A 17,236-nucleotide genomic window follows, 5' to 3' on the forward strand; every position below is an offset into this window, starting at 1 on the left:
GTACACTTTCAACACCATTGGATTTCATATGTGTATTATTCAATTTGAAATGTATCATTGGAGAAAATGAATTAGTTATTATGGTACTTGGGATTATTTTTATAATTTTTTTTTTGCATACCAGTACAAACAAAGGTTGAATTATTAAGAAATAAACATACCATCTTCTGCTGCCATCTTGGCTGCTTCAGCCTCCAGGGCTTCCATGTTTATCTCCTCTGATTCATCGATTGGAAGTTGAGGAATGACAGAGGAGTGCCCAATGGCATTTGTAGGTGGCATGATCCAATCACCTTTGTCGACCATCAAAAGCAGACGATGAAGTCCCTCTGGTTTGACGTTGTGCATGGACGTGAGATGCTTTTCAAGGCGAGACTTTTCCTTGAATTCTTCCTGACAGAGAGGACAGCAGATTTCCTTGGGCTGCTGTGAATGCTGGGAGAAAATGTGGGCCTGGATGCGAACCTCGTTCACACTACTATAGTCGCAGTAGGGACACACATGGATGTGTTCCTCTCCTCCTTCTGTGTTACTCGATTCTGTTAAAACAACAACTCAATTGAATTCAAATTGGAAGCAAATTACAAATTATTGAAATTGCTGTAAAAATTACTGTTGCACACAGAGACATAAATTTGATCAAACAATTAAGTGATTTTTGCATTCAAATATTTGAATTAAATGGTTTAAATATTATTCAATAACCTTCCTAGTTAATGGTGCATTCTGCATATAACTTTGTTAAATAAAGATTAAAAAAAAAAAACTGTTCAAATGTATATATTTTTTATTTAACAAAGGGAAAGTTGATGTAAGAGTTACTGCCCTTTGCCCACTGGTAAAGCTTAAAAGTATTGGAGGGTGACAAGGAACCTACCTGGCGTACTGGTGGAGTTGATAGACTTTGTGATAGGGTTGTTGTTGTTGTACAGACCAGGAGTTTCAGCTTTTCTGTCCTGTAGCTCATTGTCGTGGACTAAAGCTCTCGTCTCTTCACCCTCTCCTTCTCCATCTGTAAAAATACAAATAATATCATTAGGATCTCGTTAATTTCTTTGTTTCAACTTAATTAACACTGCTCAGTATGACACTTATCTCCCTTCTGAAAATTAAGTCAAATATTAATTAGCAAAAACTGATTATATACAACTTGATTACTGATCAATTACCTGTAATGCCATCTACCCTAATTGAACATGCCATACCTGGTAATTAATTAAAATAAAGGGAAATTATAACTGAGTAGGTCTCATTATAAATGTGAAAATCCTGTAAAGATGTGAAGAGATTATTTTAAATGATTATATATCCAGTTAAAATATGGTATAACATACTGTTTATCTTCATAAATAGTTTACACAATATTGTTACAGGGACTCGTCACACAGTAAATCTATCTTAACCTCACACAGCAACATCACACAGTAAATCTATCTTAACCTCACACAGCAACATCACACAGTAAATCTATCTTAACCTCACACAGCAACATCACTCATTGATTTCATTAAAACATGTCCACAATCAACCAAACCTATTTATCACTTTATAAAATAACAATTTCCCCTAACTAGTACCCCACTGGTTACAACAATGGGCTGAGACTGTCCTCAATGTGGCCCCCTAATTGTACCCTGGTAAGATGTTCACACTTAGATGCAAACTGTGTGTCTACTCAGATCCGGGCTGACAATGACTGATCAAATTATTTGGGAAAGTATTACCGTTTAGCTGTAGGGACAATTATTAACAAGTATTTAAGGAATTCGTAGGAAAACAAAGCCGACCTGAATCGCCATTCACTTGATACCCTGGATCACACTAACGTGGGAAGTGACTGGGTGTCAGCCCTTACCTTGATTCAAACACTCACCTGGTACAGTAATCAGGTGAAATAAGACACAGCTCTGTAGCTAAATTATAATCTAGGAAAAGCAGCTCATTGTAGGCAAGGAACAATATCCAGAGAGAAACTTGATCATTATTACGCAGGAAGAGACAAATTAAGGATTCATGCTTCATCTAACAACAATTTCCATTTATATGTTTTTATAACAAGTTTTTATAACTTCAGAGATCAGCTCAGGTGAAGAACAATTTTATAATGCCCTATTTATGTAAATAAATTCACCTGTACACTCTAGTCAGAGCAGATCAACAACCGACCAAGGAAAATCCCACATTTATTATGTACGCTGATAAAAAGATAAAAATCTTTAAACAAACTTTGGCAGGAAAAAAAAGAGAAGAAATTTAATATAAAAGATCACCTGTTGGGTGCCCCCTAATCAACTAAGAAACCATCCCATAATTCTTTGTAATCAAATGAAATTTTCTTCTGTCAGCTTATAATGATATGACAGCCAAGCCCCGGCCCATTTACAAAACAATACAAAAAGAAACCGAAAACCCAGTCATTAAAAGGAGAACATTTCAAACTCTGGCTACTTTTTAACAAAAACAAGTCTTTTCAAGGACGGGTCAGCATTTCTCTCCAATTACAAATAGTCTTCATTTAGTGTACACCTAAAGACAAATCAACTGATACATTCGCCCCTCACCCCTACTCTAGCCTCATTAATCCCTCGGTGAAAGTGTGCGCCATTAAATATGGCTGCAAGGCCCATTCCGTGTGTAGATCTGGGCCTGGTGATTTATGCCTCGGTGAAGTGTTACACCAGCTATCACTGCTTTTAATCTGAATTTCCCTGATAAGACAGAAACAGATTCAAGTTATCAAAAACAAAGTAGTTTACAAAATTCATGAGAAAATGGCTGAACTGTGTGTCTCTGTATACAGAATTATCTGGGAAAAACTTTCAATTTAAATTACATCAGCAGATTAATTGGAGAATTGGAGATTGAGAGTGGTTTGGGAATCCTCAGCAGTACCCTCCAATGTTTGAGGACTATAAATATGTTCTTCCACTGGTGATATTTATCAACAGGCCAGACACCACAGTGAGAAATTCATCTTTATGATGAATAATGCAGGTTTTTAAATCGAAAGATATATTCTTACGCAACTGTCAAAATTTTGAAATTAACAAATGGTGATTTGAAATAAACTGTAAATATAGATTTGTTCTACCTCCAAGTTTGATTTATGTTTAAACAAAGACATTTAGAAACTCACTTTTTATATACCTTTAATTCAATTCACAAAAATATTCTTGTTAAATATTTAGATTCTGTTGTATCAGAATCTATCATTTTTGAAACTCTATGCCAGCAGGAATATAAGAGGCAGGGCTATATGGTCCACACACACATACACGCTACAGATGCCTTTTCCACCACATCAAAAGCTAACATTTAGAAAATTACATTCTGGTTTTGAAACAAAAGACCAGTAGCATTATCCACCAATCAGTGTGTTTGTCTGATCTGGTGAAAGTTGATATAGTCTGCTTCGCTGACCCCTGTCAGGCTGACAATGCAACATATGCCAGCGTTTTATAACGATTCTCAAGATAATGGCAGTCTTTAATATGAGTATGCAGCATGCAGTAAGCAAATTAATCTTTTTTGTTTACCCTTGATAGCCTTTGCATGACCCCTCTCTCACAGCAAGTACATTCCTTCACCCCCTCAGGCTCCTGTATAACATAGTCCCCCCCCCCCCCCCCCCCCCCCCCCCTTGATACTGGACTGAACCAGCGATCCCCCTCCTCATTATCTATATCATATACATTAATCCTCCTAACCTGTACTCTGTGGCTGTAAGTTTTCTGATATATCTCTTGTAGAACTCATTGGTAGAATACTAGAATTACCCATTGGTAAGGGTTACCCAATAAAAACCGTTGCCCCTCCCACACACCAAACCATATCCTAAAACCATATATTACCATTCCACTGTGTAAACCAGCTTGATAACCTAGAAACAAGAATGCCATCTTGTTTAAAACTGTGATTGTAAGGAAAATCTACAAATTCCATGCCATCTGATCCTACATGTATCTACAGTAGACTTACAAATTCATGTTTCATTATACTTAACATATATTCAACTTAAACAAGAGATCTGTATATAAAGGTCAAATTAGTTAAAACAGATAATCTTTATTTTCCTGGTGTTTTAGTTCTGTAGGAGGATTAATGAAATTATGTGTCATTGTACTGGTAGATACAATCTCCAATCTAATGCAGTACTTATTTACACAAACAACAGTGATATCATATGTTAGGAGAGAATTACTGATTAAGACAAAGCCGACATGATCCGGCCTGTAAAAACTAGTTAAAAGCTTGGACACAATTGACACTGGCTATTTGTATGAAGGCTTACCAATTGCCGATTGTGTATGGCATAAGTAATTCCTTGTATAAATCCAACATTTGTATTTGAATAATCACCACTAATTAATGGATACCCTATAAGAAGCATGACCGTTCATGAGAGTAAAGAATCTGTGGCCTGTACAGAATAACCTACAGGTTTCTACCAATCAGTAGTTATAGACCAGTAGATGTACTTTAAGGGTTCCAAAGCAACCATTTGGAATTTTCTCTTATCTATTTTGCTGTCGTTTCTTTTAATTCAGCCATTTCGTTTCATTGACATAAAAAATTTTGCAGGATGAGCGACCTCCATTGCTGGTTATACTGTATAATTGTATCTATTGTCTCTGACTCTGTATAAGACATACTTGCCCGCGACGAGGCACGGCCTCAGCACAGCGCTGGAACTAACTCTAATTGTATCTATTCTCTCTTTCCATAAAAAAGAAATTACATAGAAAAATCAATAGATCAATCATGATAATCATTTATCATCTAATACGTAATTCACATCTGCATTAGCAAGTTAGCTCTGGGGCTTTACCCTACATCAGATCATGTATTTCTATATTCTAATCATAGGAGAAGCAATTTATAATTTAAACTAGTTTCAGTACACTCCTTGTCGGGAACCTGTTCTCCTGACATACAGTTATATATATATACATTTTTGTATATACGTAGTGGTTTTCTAGCTTTACATCTGAGATCTAGGCACTAACACCATATAGGTACAGATAACTTGATGAACCATTTACACTTACCATCACAATGTAATGGTATTTTTCTCGACAAAGCCTTTTTTGAGAATAATTTTTTTCAGAAAAGATTTCAAAATTAACTGACTTATCTTTTTTGGAGAATAATTGCTCTTCTGAAAAGATTTCAAAATTAATAGATTTTTATTTTTATTTTTTTGAGAATTAATTGTTTTCAGAAAAGATTTCAAAATTAATTGATTTTAAATTGAATTGAAATTAAAACATACTGTATATACATATAAACATATGTCCCACAACAACGCTGTTTTAATATTTGACAATGTAATTAACCATTGTAGATTTATATCTTCGTGGTAAAATGTCCTCTTTACCCTGCCCCTCTATACAGACAATGTACTCTGTAAACTGCACGGAAACATCCCAGACAATTAAGGAAATTCTTTTGTCTTTAACGCCTGTTAATGAGCTCACAAAACAATCACTTCTTCTACTTTTTTGGTCATATCATTTGTCCATTTTTTCTTCTTTCCTAATTTGTTGTTAGCCTTCTCTTCTGCGTGGCTGTTGTCTAAATCATGGCCATGATGAGCTTACAATAGGACATCTGCCTGCTCTGCTGCCTACTGCACCAGAACGTTGATGGTACTGGCAGCAGCAGAAAGGCATCGCTTTTGTTTCACAAAACTAATGGTCTGCTTCATCAATTCCTAGAGATCGGCAATCTACATTAATCTAATTACCCTACTAACAAACAAAATTGCAATTAGGGGCAGACAGTTTACTGACATTGTCTGCACAGTTTTTCATCCAATATCGCAGCGCTCACATTCTGTACGGCTTCAACATGGTTTTCTGTCGTGGCACGGTAGAAGATACCACGGCAATGCAGAGAGATGCACAATAATGTCTCTGTAACCAGAGTACTTGATTATTTCTTCTTCAATTTGTTCTGCTCTATATCCCGAGACAAAAGACCTTCGCTTGGATTAGAAAATTTTGTTTCTGTCCAAAAATTCCATGGAATAGACATCTAGTAATTAATGGCAGAGATATCGATTGGGGAAAAAAGTTCATCAGATTAGGCCGAGCTAGTGTTGTACTTGATGGAGAAAATAATACATCTCTGAGTGATTGCAAGTCAATGGCTTGATATTGCAACTGCCTAATTGCAACAATTATAACTAAAGCTGTCCCGACATCTTCCCTTAAAAGGCCGAAATAATCTAATCAGGTCGGATTGCCATTGATTCTATTCCTGGTCTTACTATCAACGATGATGATGGATCTCCAAACCAATTAGAAAAAAAAGCTAGAGCATCATGGGTGAAAAAACATCGAAACTAGGAAGTTACACGATTCAACTGGAAACTTTGATATCAACGTGACTCAATAAGAACTAGCCTAATTCTGTATTCATGTTTTAGAAAATCAAATAGAAGAATAACAGCTAAAAAGATCTGTCCAAGTTCTTAATTTAATAGGATTTTCCAGTAATTCTTTGAAAAGTACACTTGTCAACGAGAGCTGAAATTTTCGTTATTTTGCTAATCTGTTAATAACTGACAGTTTCATTAGCTGTGTAAGATGCTGTACTTATGCTGAAGACCCGATTCCAAAGGTACAATATCTTGAGGTCAAAATGCAAAGACAACAGCAGAGCATGTTATGGTCAAAACACAAGGAAACATAGTGTGCCAGTAGATAGTGATATGTCAGTGCTGGGGCCACAAGGGTTTATGTACCATCATGGACGTATCAAATCTTGTCTGATCAGACTGGCAAATTGCATCCAAAGCTCGAGAGAAAGGCTTTATATCTATACGAGGGCCAATGGATGAGCAATTTTTAATGGTGAAGTTTTATGGTGACTTTTTTGGGGGGAAAATCTAACCAACTTTTATAAATTCCTGTAATTAGAACAATCAGAAAACAATTTGTGTGACAGTGTTTAATACAGCTATGTAGCAGCGAAACAGTGCAGCAGTCAAGTCCAGGTTTGGTGAGTAGTGTATGTCTGGCCAGAGATGGCGCTTGCTGGTCGTGAGTAGACGATTGTTCTATCATTATGTCTGGCCGGCCAGGTACACTCATTTGTTACAGTTGTGGGGGAGCATTATTACCGTACCCGTCGTACAAGTAGCATGCCAACCTGTCGTGAACTGATAATTTCGTAATCTGTTTTATTTTATTACGCAAATCACAGTCCAGGTCAGAATGAAGACTTCAGTTCGCCCTGCCCCAATAAAAACCAATATAGGAAAATGTCATATGGCATTTTTGCTACACTGATTATATGTGTATAAAGCATTATGACTCTCCCTGAATCTAGACTATATAGCGATCAATGCAGTCATTTCTCCTCAGCTATTTTGTGGCAGTGTATTTTTATGACCTTGTATGTTGGTTATATACGTAATACAATTATCTATGCCTGATCTATAAGCCAGCTTTCTTTGTTACCAGTTTAAAGTAACTTTGGTTATAATTAACTTGTACAGACAGTTGTTATTGATTTCTGGAGCTAAGAAAATTGTACATCTTCTAACTTGCATAACTGGAGACCTATAAGTCCAATACCTCCCTTTGTCTGCTGATGGCATTTTCATAGATATATATATCATATCCAATATATTTCCTATTTTCATAAAATTACTATTTATGTTGCCACAGTGACCGACCATCTTGAGGAAGAATAAACAAATGCTGCTATTGAAATATGAGACATTTCCACATTTTGAGTAAATTAGATTTGAAGGATAATAAAAGTTAATGACCAGGATGTTGGTAACTGCCAGACAATTCTATGTAATTGCTCCTGAGGAAGAAAATTAAGTTGGTTGTATCATCTATCATGGTATAGTGGTCCCCTTTTAATGAAAGGCGGTCACCACCAAGAAGATATTGAGCATCCCTTCATTGTTTGGCAGTGGAATAATATATATAGTAGATCTCCGCCCAGCCAGCACACAATGGCACTCATACTACTTAATGCCAATTAAGGGCCCCAAGTTTGTATCCTTTGTGGAAATATTAAACAAAATTATTTCTCAATTAGTTGACTGATGACTATTGTAACGATAGCGATTACTGTTTAACCTATAAAAGGTTCCTTGCGTCAATCTCGATCTGCTCCAAAGTTGGAAATTATTTTGCAATCAAATTATGTGGCATCATTAGGTATTCAGACTTGCTATTAAACCTCTACAACAGTGGTCATGTGATATGTGTTGGCCTATATAGACTGTCAGATGCAGGAAAAACGTACAAATTTGCATTTCAATAAAAGGGGTGAAACTGCCATGGTAAATGAGACAGATGAATAGGTAATGACTTAGGGAGAGTTACAGATGAAACTGTGACTTAGCCGATATATAAATAATCCATATCTCGTCACACAAACTTGCCCTCATCACACGCATGAATGATTACCATAAATGATTAAAAAACAAAGATTAATTAAATGCTGCTCTTGTACGTACAAGAATAGGACAAAAATGGAACTGTGATAATGAATATCGATATGAGCGATAAAAATTGATGATGTAATTTGTCATTCAACAGAACCAACACGTAGATGCTAGCAATGATTTTTTTTCCAATTAATGCGTCGGCAGTCTGGACAGACTAATGAATGTGCAAGACAATTAAAAGATACCAAGCTCATCTACACAAACACACAGCTATTTTCTGGTGTCTGTAACTACAAAATCATTAAGAATCTATGACAGCTAGTTAATGAATGATTGTAGGAGTGGTAAAGGAGGAAGTGTGCATGCACCACAATATACAGCCTGGTAGGGAGTATAGTCGTTATCATCAAGCTAGACATCTGTATGCAAAACACAAAACGAAATTATACTTCATATATATATTGTATATATATATATATGCCTACATCCATTTCATAAACACCATTTGAATTATCTGAAAAATCTTTACGACCAAGTGGCATCGAAAGTTATACATGGCTGCACTGAGCACTCATGGGTATTCATAAACTATAACCAGGAGCTTGTGTTTTGAATCAGCGTACAATTATCGTATTCATATGATAGTTACAGCTTAAATTTTACTTCTATGTTGGATGATAAAATTTTACATGGAATACTGCTCAGAAATTAAGGCAGGGTAATGAAAACCTCATGATTCATCAGCTGTGTAGATAGTAATCCATTAAGTTTGTCTGCGCCAATATTATGGGATGTCGGAGGAAGCAATGACAATTTCGCTCCACTTCACCCCTACAATTGTATTAGTACCACCCAGATCAAAGGCTTGGCTTATCCAATAAGCAACATTAGGGATGCAAGAATGGGTCTATGATTTTGGGATGTCAGACAGATCAAACTACTCTACCAGAGGTCATCAAAATGGCCGACTTTTGCAAGCAGACAATCTATGATGGTGTCATACAGCTATTGAAAATATACCATCTTTAACCTTAGCAGTTCAGATGGGATTGTTATCTTTAGTTTCCTATTAACACATAAACAAAATGGCACCAGTAACCTCCTCAAACATCCCCAGCACCTAATCTATTTATAGAAGCTATATTTCTTTGCAATTAAAACTTGAAAATATTGCTGGCAAAGCTATTAGCCAAAGTCTACACAGATGATTCGCTGACCTGGACTTTACAACCACCCTCGACTGACTTGGAATAACATATACTTCCAATAGTTACAAACTTACAGCTGATACAGATAAGATATTCAAGCATTTCAGTGAATCAGATTGCAGTAGAAAATATGACAACATAAGAAATGAATTATCCATCATTGTTAATTCTTACATAAATTCATATAAAAAGTCTACTGTTGGGAGATTTTCATGACAACGGGACTTGCAGACTGAAAAATCAATAATGGAAAAATTACATTAAGTCTATACATACCCATGAATCTTATTATTCTCATTTTCACTCAGAAGCATGTTTGGCAGAATGAGCCTGTCTTCTGTTGTTTTATCTATACATCCTACCTCACCAAATACTTATTAACAGTGTGTCACTTCTGGTCATTTTGTGTAGCACATACCCTATCAATACCAATACATTATATGTGGCAAAAGTGTGAAACAGTAAACCGTTACTTTTAGCTCATTAGCTTTGCCAAGTTGTGTCCTTTACCATGACAACAGAGCTGATATCAATAGAAATTAATGTACAAATGACAGGCATGTCTGAAACACAAGTGTCTATTCCTACCTGTATGGTCGAATCACAGGTAGACAGCCTTCCAACAGACAATCCACAGGTAAAAACTATGTAGTCACAATTCAACTATTAAACCCTAACATCAGAGATAATCTCCTAGGTTTGAAAAAAATATATAATAAGCTACATGTATGAGAAATCACAGCTCTCTACTTGAAGCTGCCAAGAATAGCTACAGTTGAACATATCCTATTTATAAATTAAAATAATCCAACTTGAGATACGAAAATGCTACACCACATATGTAATGGTGTACACTGTAAGTATAACCTCTAACAGTAAAATTCTTACTCAGAAGTGGAGGAATCATCTTGTGTCTATTGAAAGCTGGTTTGAGTTGTGAATGGTTTAGCTGAGTAAAACTCACAAATCCTTGATAAATAACACTCTTCATAATGATCCCCAGACACCAACTGAGTTATATAAACATGGCCAGCAATTAGTGATCTAATACTGACCAATCAAAATGAAGATAGCTAATTCTGACGCTAAACAATGGACAGTTTGGCCAGAGGGAAAACAATACAGTCCAATTAAAGGTGTGACATTTCATTACAATTAACTGGTACAGGTAAGCCCTTGAAGGGAAGTTACATAACACCTGTATGCCAAAGGCAAATAAGTAATCCCTGGAATGAGATTGTTTTATATACAATTTCCTACAGTCCCCTAAATTAGCCCCTATTCATTCATCTTTACTTTGTAGAAACCAGAGAACCTATTTTTTCCTCATTTGCCATTAATCAAGGTAATGCGGACCTGCCAATTATAGTGGGTTAATTACACTTAGTCATCCCTACCTGTACACTGAACTCCTCCAGTGTTTATATAGGACAAGGATCCATCACATACCCTCCACTTATACACAGGAACTCTCACATTTATTATTTTTGTCAAAATTATTTTAATCAAGAAAGACCTTTGCCTGGGTTATCTTCAATCAATAGTCTACCTGTCTCGGGCCAAATCAACCAGTTTCACCTTTCAGATGACCTCTCTTAGGAATTTGCTTAATGGATGGTCAAGATTTTCAACTCGCTCACAAATACAGGTATATCTAATTAGTAGCCTCAGTCAGACAGTACTGGATGTATCAAGATATCCAGGTATGTTAATTTACTGAAATAACTGACAGCCAATCAAGCGATTAACATTGTAACCTGTCAAGTCTGTCTGTGTTTTAAGTATGTAATTAGTTTCAATAATTAATTGTAATATGTCGAATGTAACATCCTGGTCTCAGTAAAAATATCATGGGAGAAAAATGTCTAAAGGTAAAAAGGTGTAGGAGTAATATATATTGAGATTAGAGGTGGAGGGATAGTTATGTTGTGGAAGAGGGGGTTGATGAAGGGCCAGAAAATGGGGGTAAATTTTATTGTGGAAAAGAGGGTAGTTTAATAGTAAGGATTGTTTTGGTCATGTGGGGGTTGGTTTCTTGTGTATTACTGGAATAGCTTCATTTTATGCACAGGACTTTATTTATTGTCGACAAACTGGTCCTTATAAATATTATCATTCACATGTGTGAAACGTATGAGATGAGAAATTAAGTCATACTTGGCTATGAACAAACTTATATAATCAAGCATAATAAATGATATGCTTATCAAAATATTCAAGTTATGAAATTAAAAAAAAAAAATCTTTAAACCAAGTTTATATCAACATTAAATACACACGTAAACAGAGGATTCTGATTCACAGCCAGATAATAACATGTTTACAGGAGTGTGTGATGGTAATTACTGGATGACTTCACCAGATCTATACCCCCCGGCCTACTCCTTTATACCGACAGATTATCTACCCCTGATAAGGCCCCTCTACCTCACCCCTGGCCTACTCCTTTATACTGACAGATTATCTACCCCTGATAAGGCCCCTCTATCCCACCCCCGGCCTACTCCTTTATACTGACAGATTATCTACCCCTTATAAGGCCCCTCTACCTCACCCCCTAACCCTACTCCTATATACTGTCAGATTATCAAACCCCTGGTATACAAAGAAACCATTAACTCTCACCATCCCCACCCCCTATATACTGTCAGATTATCAAACCCCTGGTATACCAAGAAACAACTCTCATCATCCCCACCCCCTATATACTGTCAGATTATCAAACCCCTGGTATACCAAGAAACAACTCTCATCATCCCCACCCCCTATATACTGTCAGATTATCAAACCCCTGGTATACCAAGAAACAACTCTCATCATCCCCACCCCCATTATACTGTCAGATTATCAAACCCCTGGTATACCAAGAAACAACTCTCACCACCCCCACCCCCTATATACTGTCAGATTATCAAACCCCTGGTCTGACGAGACAATCCAGCGATCACCATGCCAACCCCTTATATACCATTAGATTATTAACCCCTGATGTGCCATGACACCCCTCTCACTATCCCCAACCTCTTTATACTGTCAGATTTATCAACCCTGGATAAAGTTGAGAGAGATCCTCACTTTATACTGACAATTCGTTAGATTATCAACACTGGATAACACAGAAATTTGACACTGGCCACTTTACTGACAGATCATCAACCTTAGCTTGATCACACACACACATATATACACACCTAACACATACCTCCACAACCAACTCACCTTCACATGGCATGGTCTCATTTCATTTCCTTGATTCAGACTCAGAATTAACAGTAATGGCTGAATATCAGCACTGGAGGGAAACATGGACTCCCTTCATTGAGTACAGCGTATGTATTAAATGTTGTTTGTTCAACACGGTTCACTTTTTGTTGTATGCTAATCCATGAACGTTAATAACACTGATAAGTTTCCTCACAGCAGGCTTCTGTATATCAACACTTTCCACGCTTTCTGTCTTAGCTTCATGCCATACACTTTTTTCTCTACTTTCGACAAGTTTACAATCAGCACTGGTGGTAATGTGGGGAGTCACACCCACACGTACTAAAACAGACTTATTTACCGACAGCCTATCTAGACCTCTTAAGTAAATTGTTTTGTGTCGCTATAGTTGACCCGGGGTATAATCATGGCTGGGGGCTCTGTTAGCCAATCATCTTTTAACATGCAAATTTGCCTTAGGATGCACTAATTAAAGAGCAAGTAAAATCGTCATTAGATTTGTATGGCTGTGAAGAACCTGTTTCCTGCCTTTTGTCTATGGTAAATAGCCAGTGTTAGGTCCCAATTTAAATTGCTCACGGTTGACTGGTTCCACTCTGAACACCCATTGTTGACCGACAAAACAATGAGCTAAGTCATCACCATTCCGGGTAGCGACTTTCTCCAAATTAAGTCTCTTTATGGGGTAGACAGGTTTGATAGAGGCCGCTAATCTGACCTTGGGTATAGGGGATCAGGGTGGGTTACCTGATCTGTCCCTCCGAAAAATAATCAGTATAGGAAGCTAATCACCTGCGACGAGATTTGACGCAACCCTTGACCTACACAGGTAGACATCAGTTTACAGTTCAGTAATAAGAAACACTTTCAATGAGGAGACATTTAATTTGTAGATTTGGACAGGGTGATAGGTGTCTCGGTATCAACTCCGCCTGCTAAGGTAGGCCAGGTAAAACCCCCAACAGGTACCCTATGACAGGGCCTGATGTACCTGTACAGCAACATAATGAGCTGTGATCGGGTACCCCAGCTAAATAATACCTGATGGAATTAAAGGTTACCTTGAGTACGGAGCATCCCGCTTTTCTCATTAAATAGCATTGTGATTTAAACAGCAGCCTCAAGACTAAAGGGGTAGGGGAGCTGTGACAATTTCCTACGCTCGGCTGCACACCATTTCTGATTGTAATTTGGCCGGTCATTAAATTATCAGCGGAATCAAACAAGTGTCACTGACAAGTGGGTGGAGACTGAAACCTCACGGCATGAATGGTCAGCCATCTTTGTTTTTCAGGTTTTAAATACAGGCTGAGTAAACCTGATGTACTTTCACCTTTCTTTGTTCTCACTGTTAAATTTACCTGACAACATACCTGGTTTCTACCTGAGTCTGGCCTACACCTGGCTTAAACATACCTGTACACTCCTATTAAAATGTCTTCTAATGGAGTGTACTTGATACATACAAGTAGAAGTCGGTTCAAAATCTGTTGTCTAATTATACTTTGTTTTATATCTATAATGATAATGATGAAAACTCCATCAAACAGCATGGAATACACCACTTTTGTTTGTCTTTCTTTGACTGAGAATCAACAATTTATAAAGCTACAAAGAATTCTTTTCCTCTCCTGCTCCGATGAGCACCGATGAGCAGGTCAAATATTTCAAATTTTGTCTGAAAAATGCAATTAACAGATACAGCGGAAAAGATATCTATAACATCTTTTTCCTTTTCAAGTGTTAATTGCTATCAGCGGTAGCGTGAAATAGACTGTCAGGTGTTATACTTTAAGTAAAGGAATTACAAATGACACACCCTTTAATTTCTTCACAGTAAGTATCCTTGAATCTTTAATATTACATAGAAAAAATTAATTCCACCTGAAAATTACATGAAAGTAATAGACTTCATTTAGTTGATTCTTCTAAAAGTAGGGACAAAAAATTTAGGCTTTTTAAAATTACTTTAAAATTATTTCAACGTAAATAAGAACGTAATTGACATCTCTGATGATTGATCTTTGAAAATTTCTTCAAAATGATTTTTAGATATAGAATTTTATCTTTAATCAAGGGTTAATATATAGACCAACAAAATTGAAGGACATTATCATAAATGAAATATTTCCATATATGGCTATATGTATGTAGATGTCCATATTTGGTCAAAGATTGTATCGCAACAATTCCATTTGCCACAGAATTAAATTGACTGGCTAAATGAAGGAAGCTTATGTTGAGATGTATGAGACCTGTACCAGTACCTGGAGCAAGCTTGGGGAAAACAGAGTGAGGGACTGATTCAATTTCCAAACAGTATTCCATGCCCTGTGATGAAAAAGCACCAAATTACAGTGGTATATTATGTGGCAGAGACATAGAAGGGTTGATGCTGCACAAGGAAATCAATACACTCACACATATTGTGTAGCATTATATACCTACATATCTATACTGTTGTTATATAGTCCAAACACATCCTGGCTTCTCCCAAAACATTTCTCAATTACTGAATCTTCCTTCAGCTCAAATGGTTAAGACTCGTTTTCAAGAAAAATCTATGATTTTCGAACACATTTTAAAATGTACCATGAGTTTAAGTATGGATGTATATATATCCCATCTTGTTAAGTTTTTGTCTGCGGTTATAATAAAAACATTATGATAAATGAATAGACATCGATTTTAAACTCCAGAATTTTATAATCATAATCTAGGGAAGTTGTGCCAGACAAAACCATAACTTGATTTACACAACTCTATAGCCTGTAATGACAGTGAAATCAGATTCTCAATTTGTGCTCCAAAAAAAGAAAACTCGGCAGAAAAAAATCAATATTTGACATCCAATGTGTTTTTCTTTAATCTAGACTGAAACACTGAAACACTGACAACCGAAATGTGGTATACTATGATTCCATAATGGACAAACATTGCGATACTTAAAGCCTAACATACATTTTATATTGTCTTACCGTGGTATTATTTCCAATGTATCTACTGAAAAAATCAATATGACCGAGGTTTGATGACCTACATAATTATTACATCTCACAAGTTGATGCCCCACAGGATAATTTATGTGAGCTTGTTACTAAAATTACAAGTTAAATATAGTCAATAGTTAATGATAACAAGTCTATTACTAGTATCAAAGATATTTTGCAGTTGACATTTTTTTAAAATCTATATTGATATAGGAAAATATCATTGATTTATACACATCATTTGATATTGGAATTATTTGATTTTTATGAATGATAAAAAGAAGTTTTACATGCGAGTTGATGTCTACCGATTTATTTCCACATGCATGTCAATAAAAAAAAATTCAACTGACATCGCATGAGATAGGAAAGTAGTATAACTGCCATACTGAAAAGAAAATTATTTGATTGACAATGTGATGAGCTAAGGAACTACTGGTGCCCTTTTTCATCCTGGAATGTCAAAGAGTTCTTGCACTTGGCCAGTCTCCATTGATTGACACTGAACTAGCTGTGTCACCGCAACAGAGACAGCCAGCTAGTTGACACCATAGGCCATGGTCACTCTACTTGTGGAATGGTCTAGTGCTCAAACATATGACCTATTTTTAGCATCAACAGTGCTGCCATCTATAGGTCATCGTACTGTTGACTCCTAAATCACATTCTTCAATCTGAGACAATCCAAAACCCAATTTAGCTATAGACAACACCACAATTGATCAATGCATGCTTTCTCCCTGTATTTTGCACTTGTCTATTTTTACCCAGTGACCTTGTGATGGCCGACAGTACATGAAGGTCACATGAGAAAAAATAATGGCTAGTATAATTTCTCTACTTTTCATTTGTGTCTGTCCTTGAGGGCCGGAGCCTCACACTTCCAGGCAGACAGCATCCAGGATCCTTTTTGGTCCCCCATTCTGTATCTGTATGCAGACATTAATGGTTGAAGTACATAACAAAAACTGTAATCCCGAGAGTGCTACTACACAGCTCATAAAACTGGTCCGTCTGTCTTACTCAGTGTCAGCTCGGCCATATTTATCTTGGTTCTATATACCATTTGTAAAACCTCCTGTCTTGACATACTTCTTTGATGCTATCAATAATTTACCTTGATTTTTTTTATATGTCTGCGGCAAAAAAATTCTAAATATCTGAAACATGTATGGGTATATGAAACCTTTCTCCACAATTGTACATCTGTGTTTTTTCACTGATTTTTTTTTTCTGTTGTTGGTGACATACTTTTTTTTTCTTCATAAATAATTTCATTCAGTTATTGGTAGGTCTGTCATGCAACACATAATATCTACCTATACATGAATGCCCTTCTATTAGAATATGTATATTTTAAAATATAAGCTTATTCAACAATGCATATTTGCAAAGTT

General features: G+C 36.4%; 1 protein-coding gene across 2 annotated transcripts in view; it reads right to left on the reverse strand.

The window, feature by feature from the left end:
- LOC117337463 (zinc finger homeobox protein 4-like) overlaps positions 1 to 17,236 on the reverse strand; it is a 90,502-nt gene that overhangs the window by 10,899 nt on the left and 62,367 nt on the right. For both annotated transcript variants that reach the window (XM_033898451.1, XM_033898452.1), the window contains 2 exons: positions 878 to 1,012; positions 162 to 539 (listed from right to left, as the gene is read on the reverse strand). In XM_033898451.1, the coding sequence (XP_033754342.1) occupies positions 162 to 539; positions 878 to 1,012 (513 nt within the window). The remainder of the gene's footprint in view (positions 1 to 161; positions 540 to 877; positions 1,013 to 17,236) is intronic.

This window comes from Pecten maximus, chromosome 11, assembly GCF_902652985.1.
Source record: "Pecten maximus chromosome 11, xPecMax1.1, whole genome shotgun sequence".
Taxonomy (NCBI): Eukaryota; Metazoa; Mollusca; class Bivalvia; order Pectinida; family Pectinidae; genus Pecten; species Pecten maximus.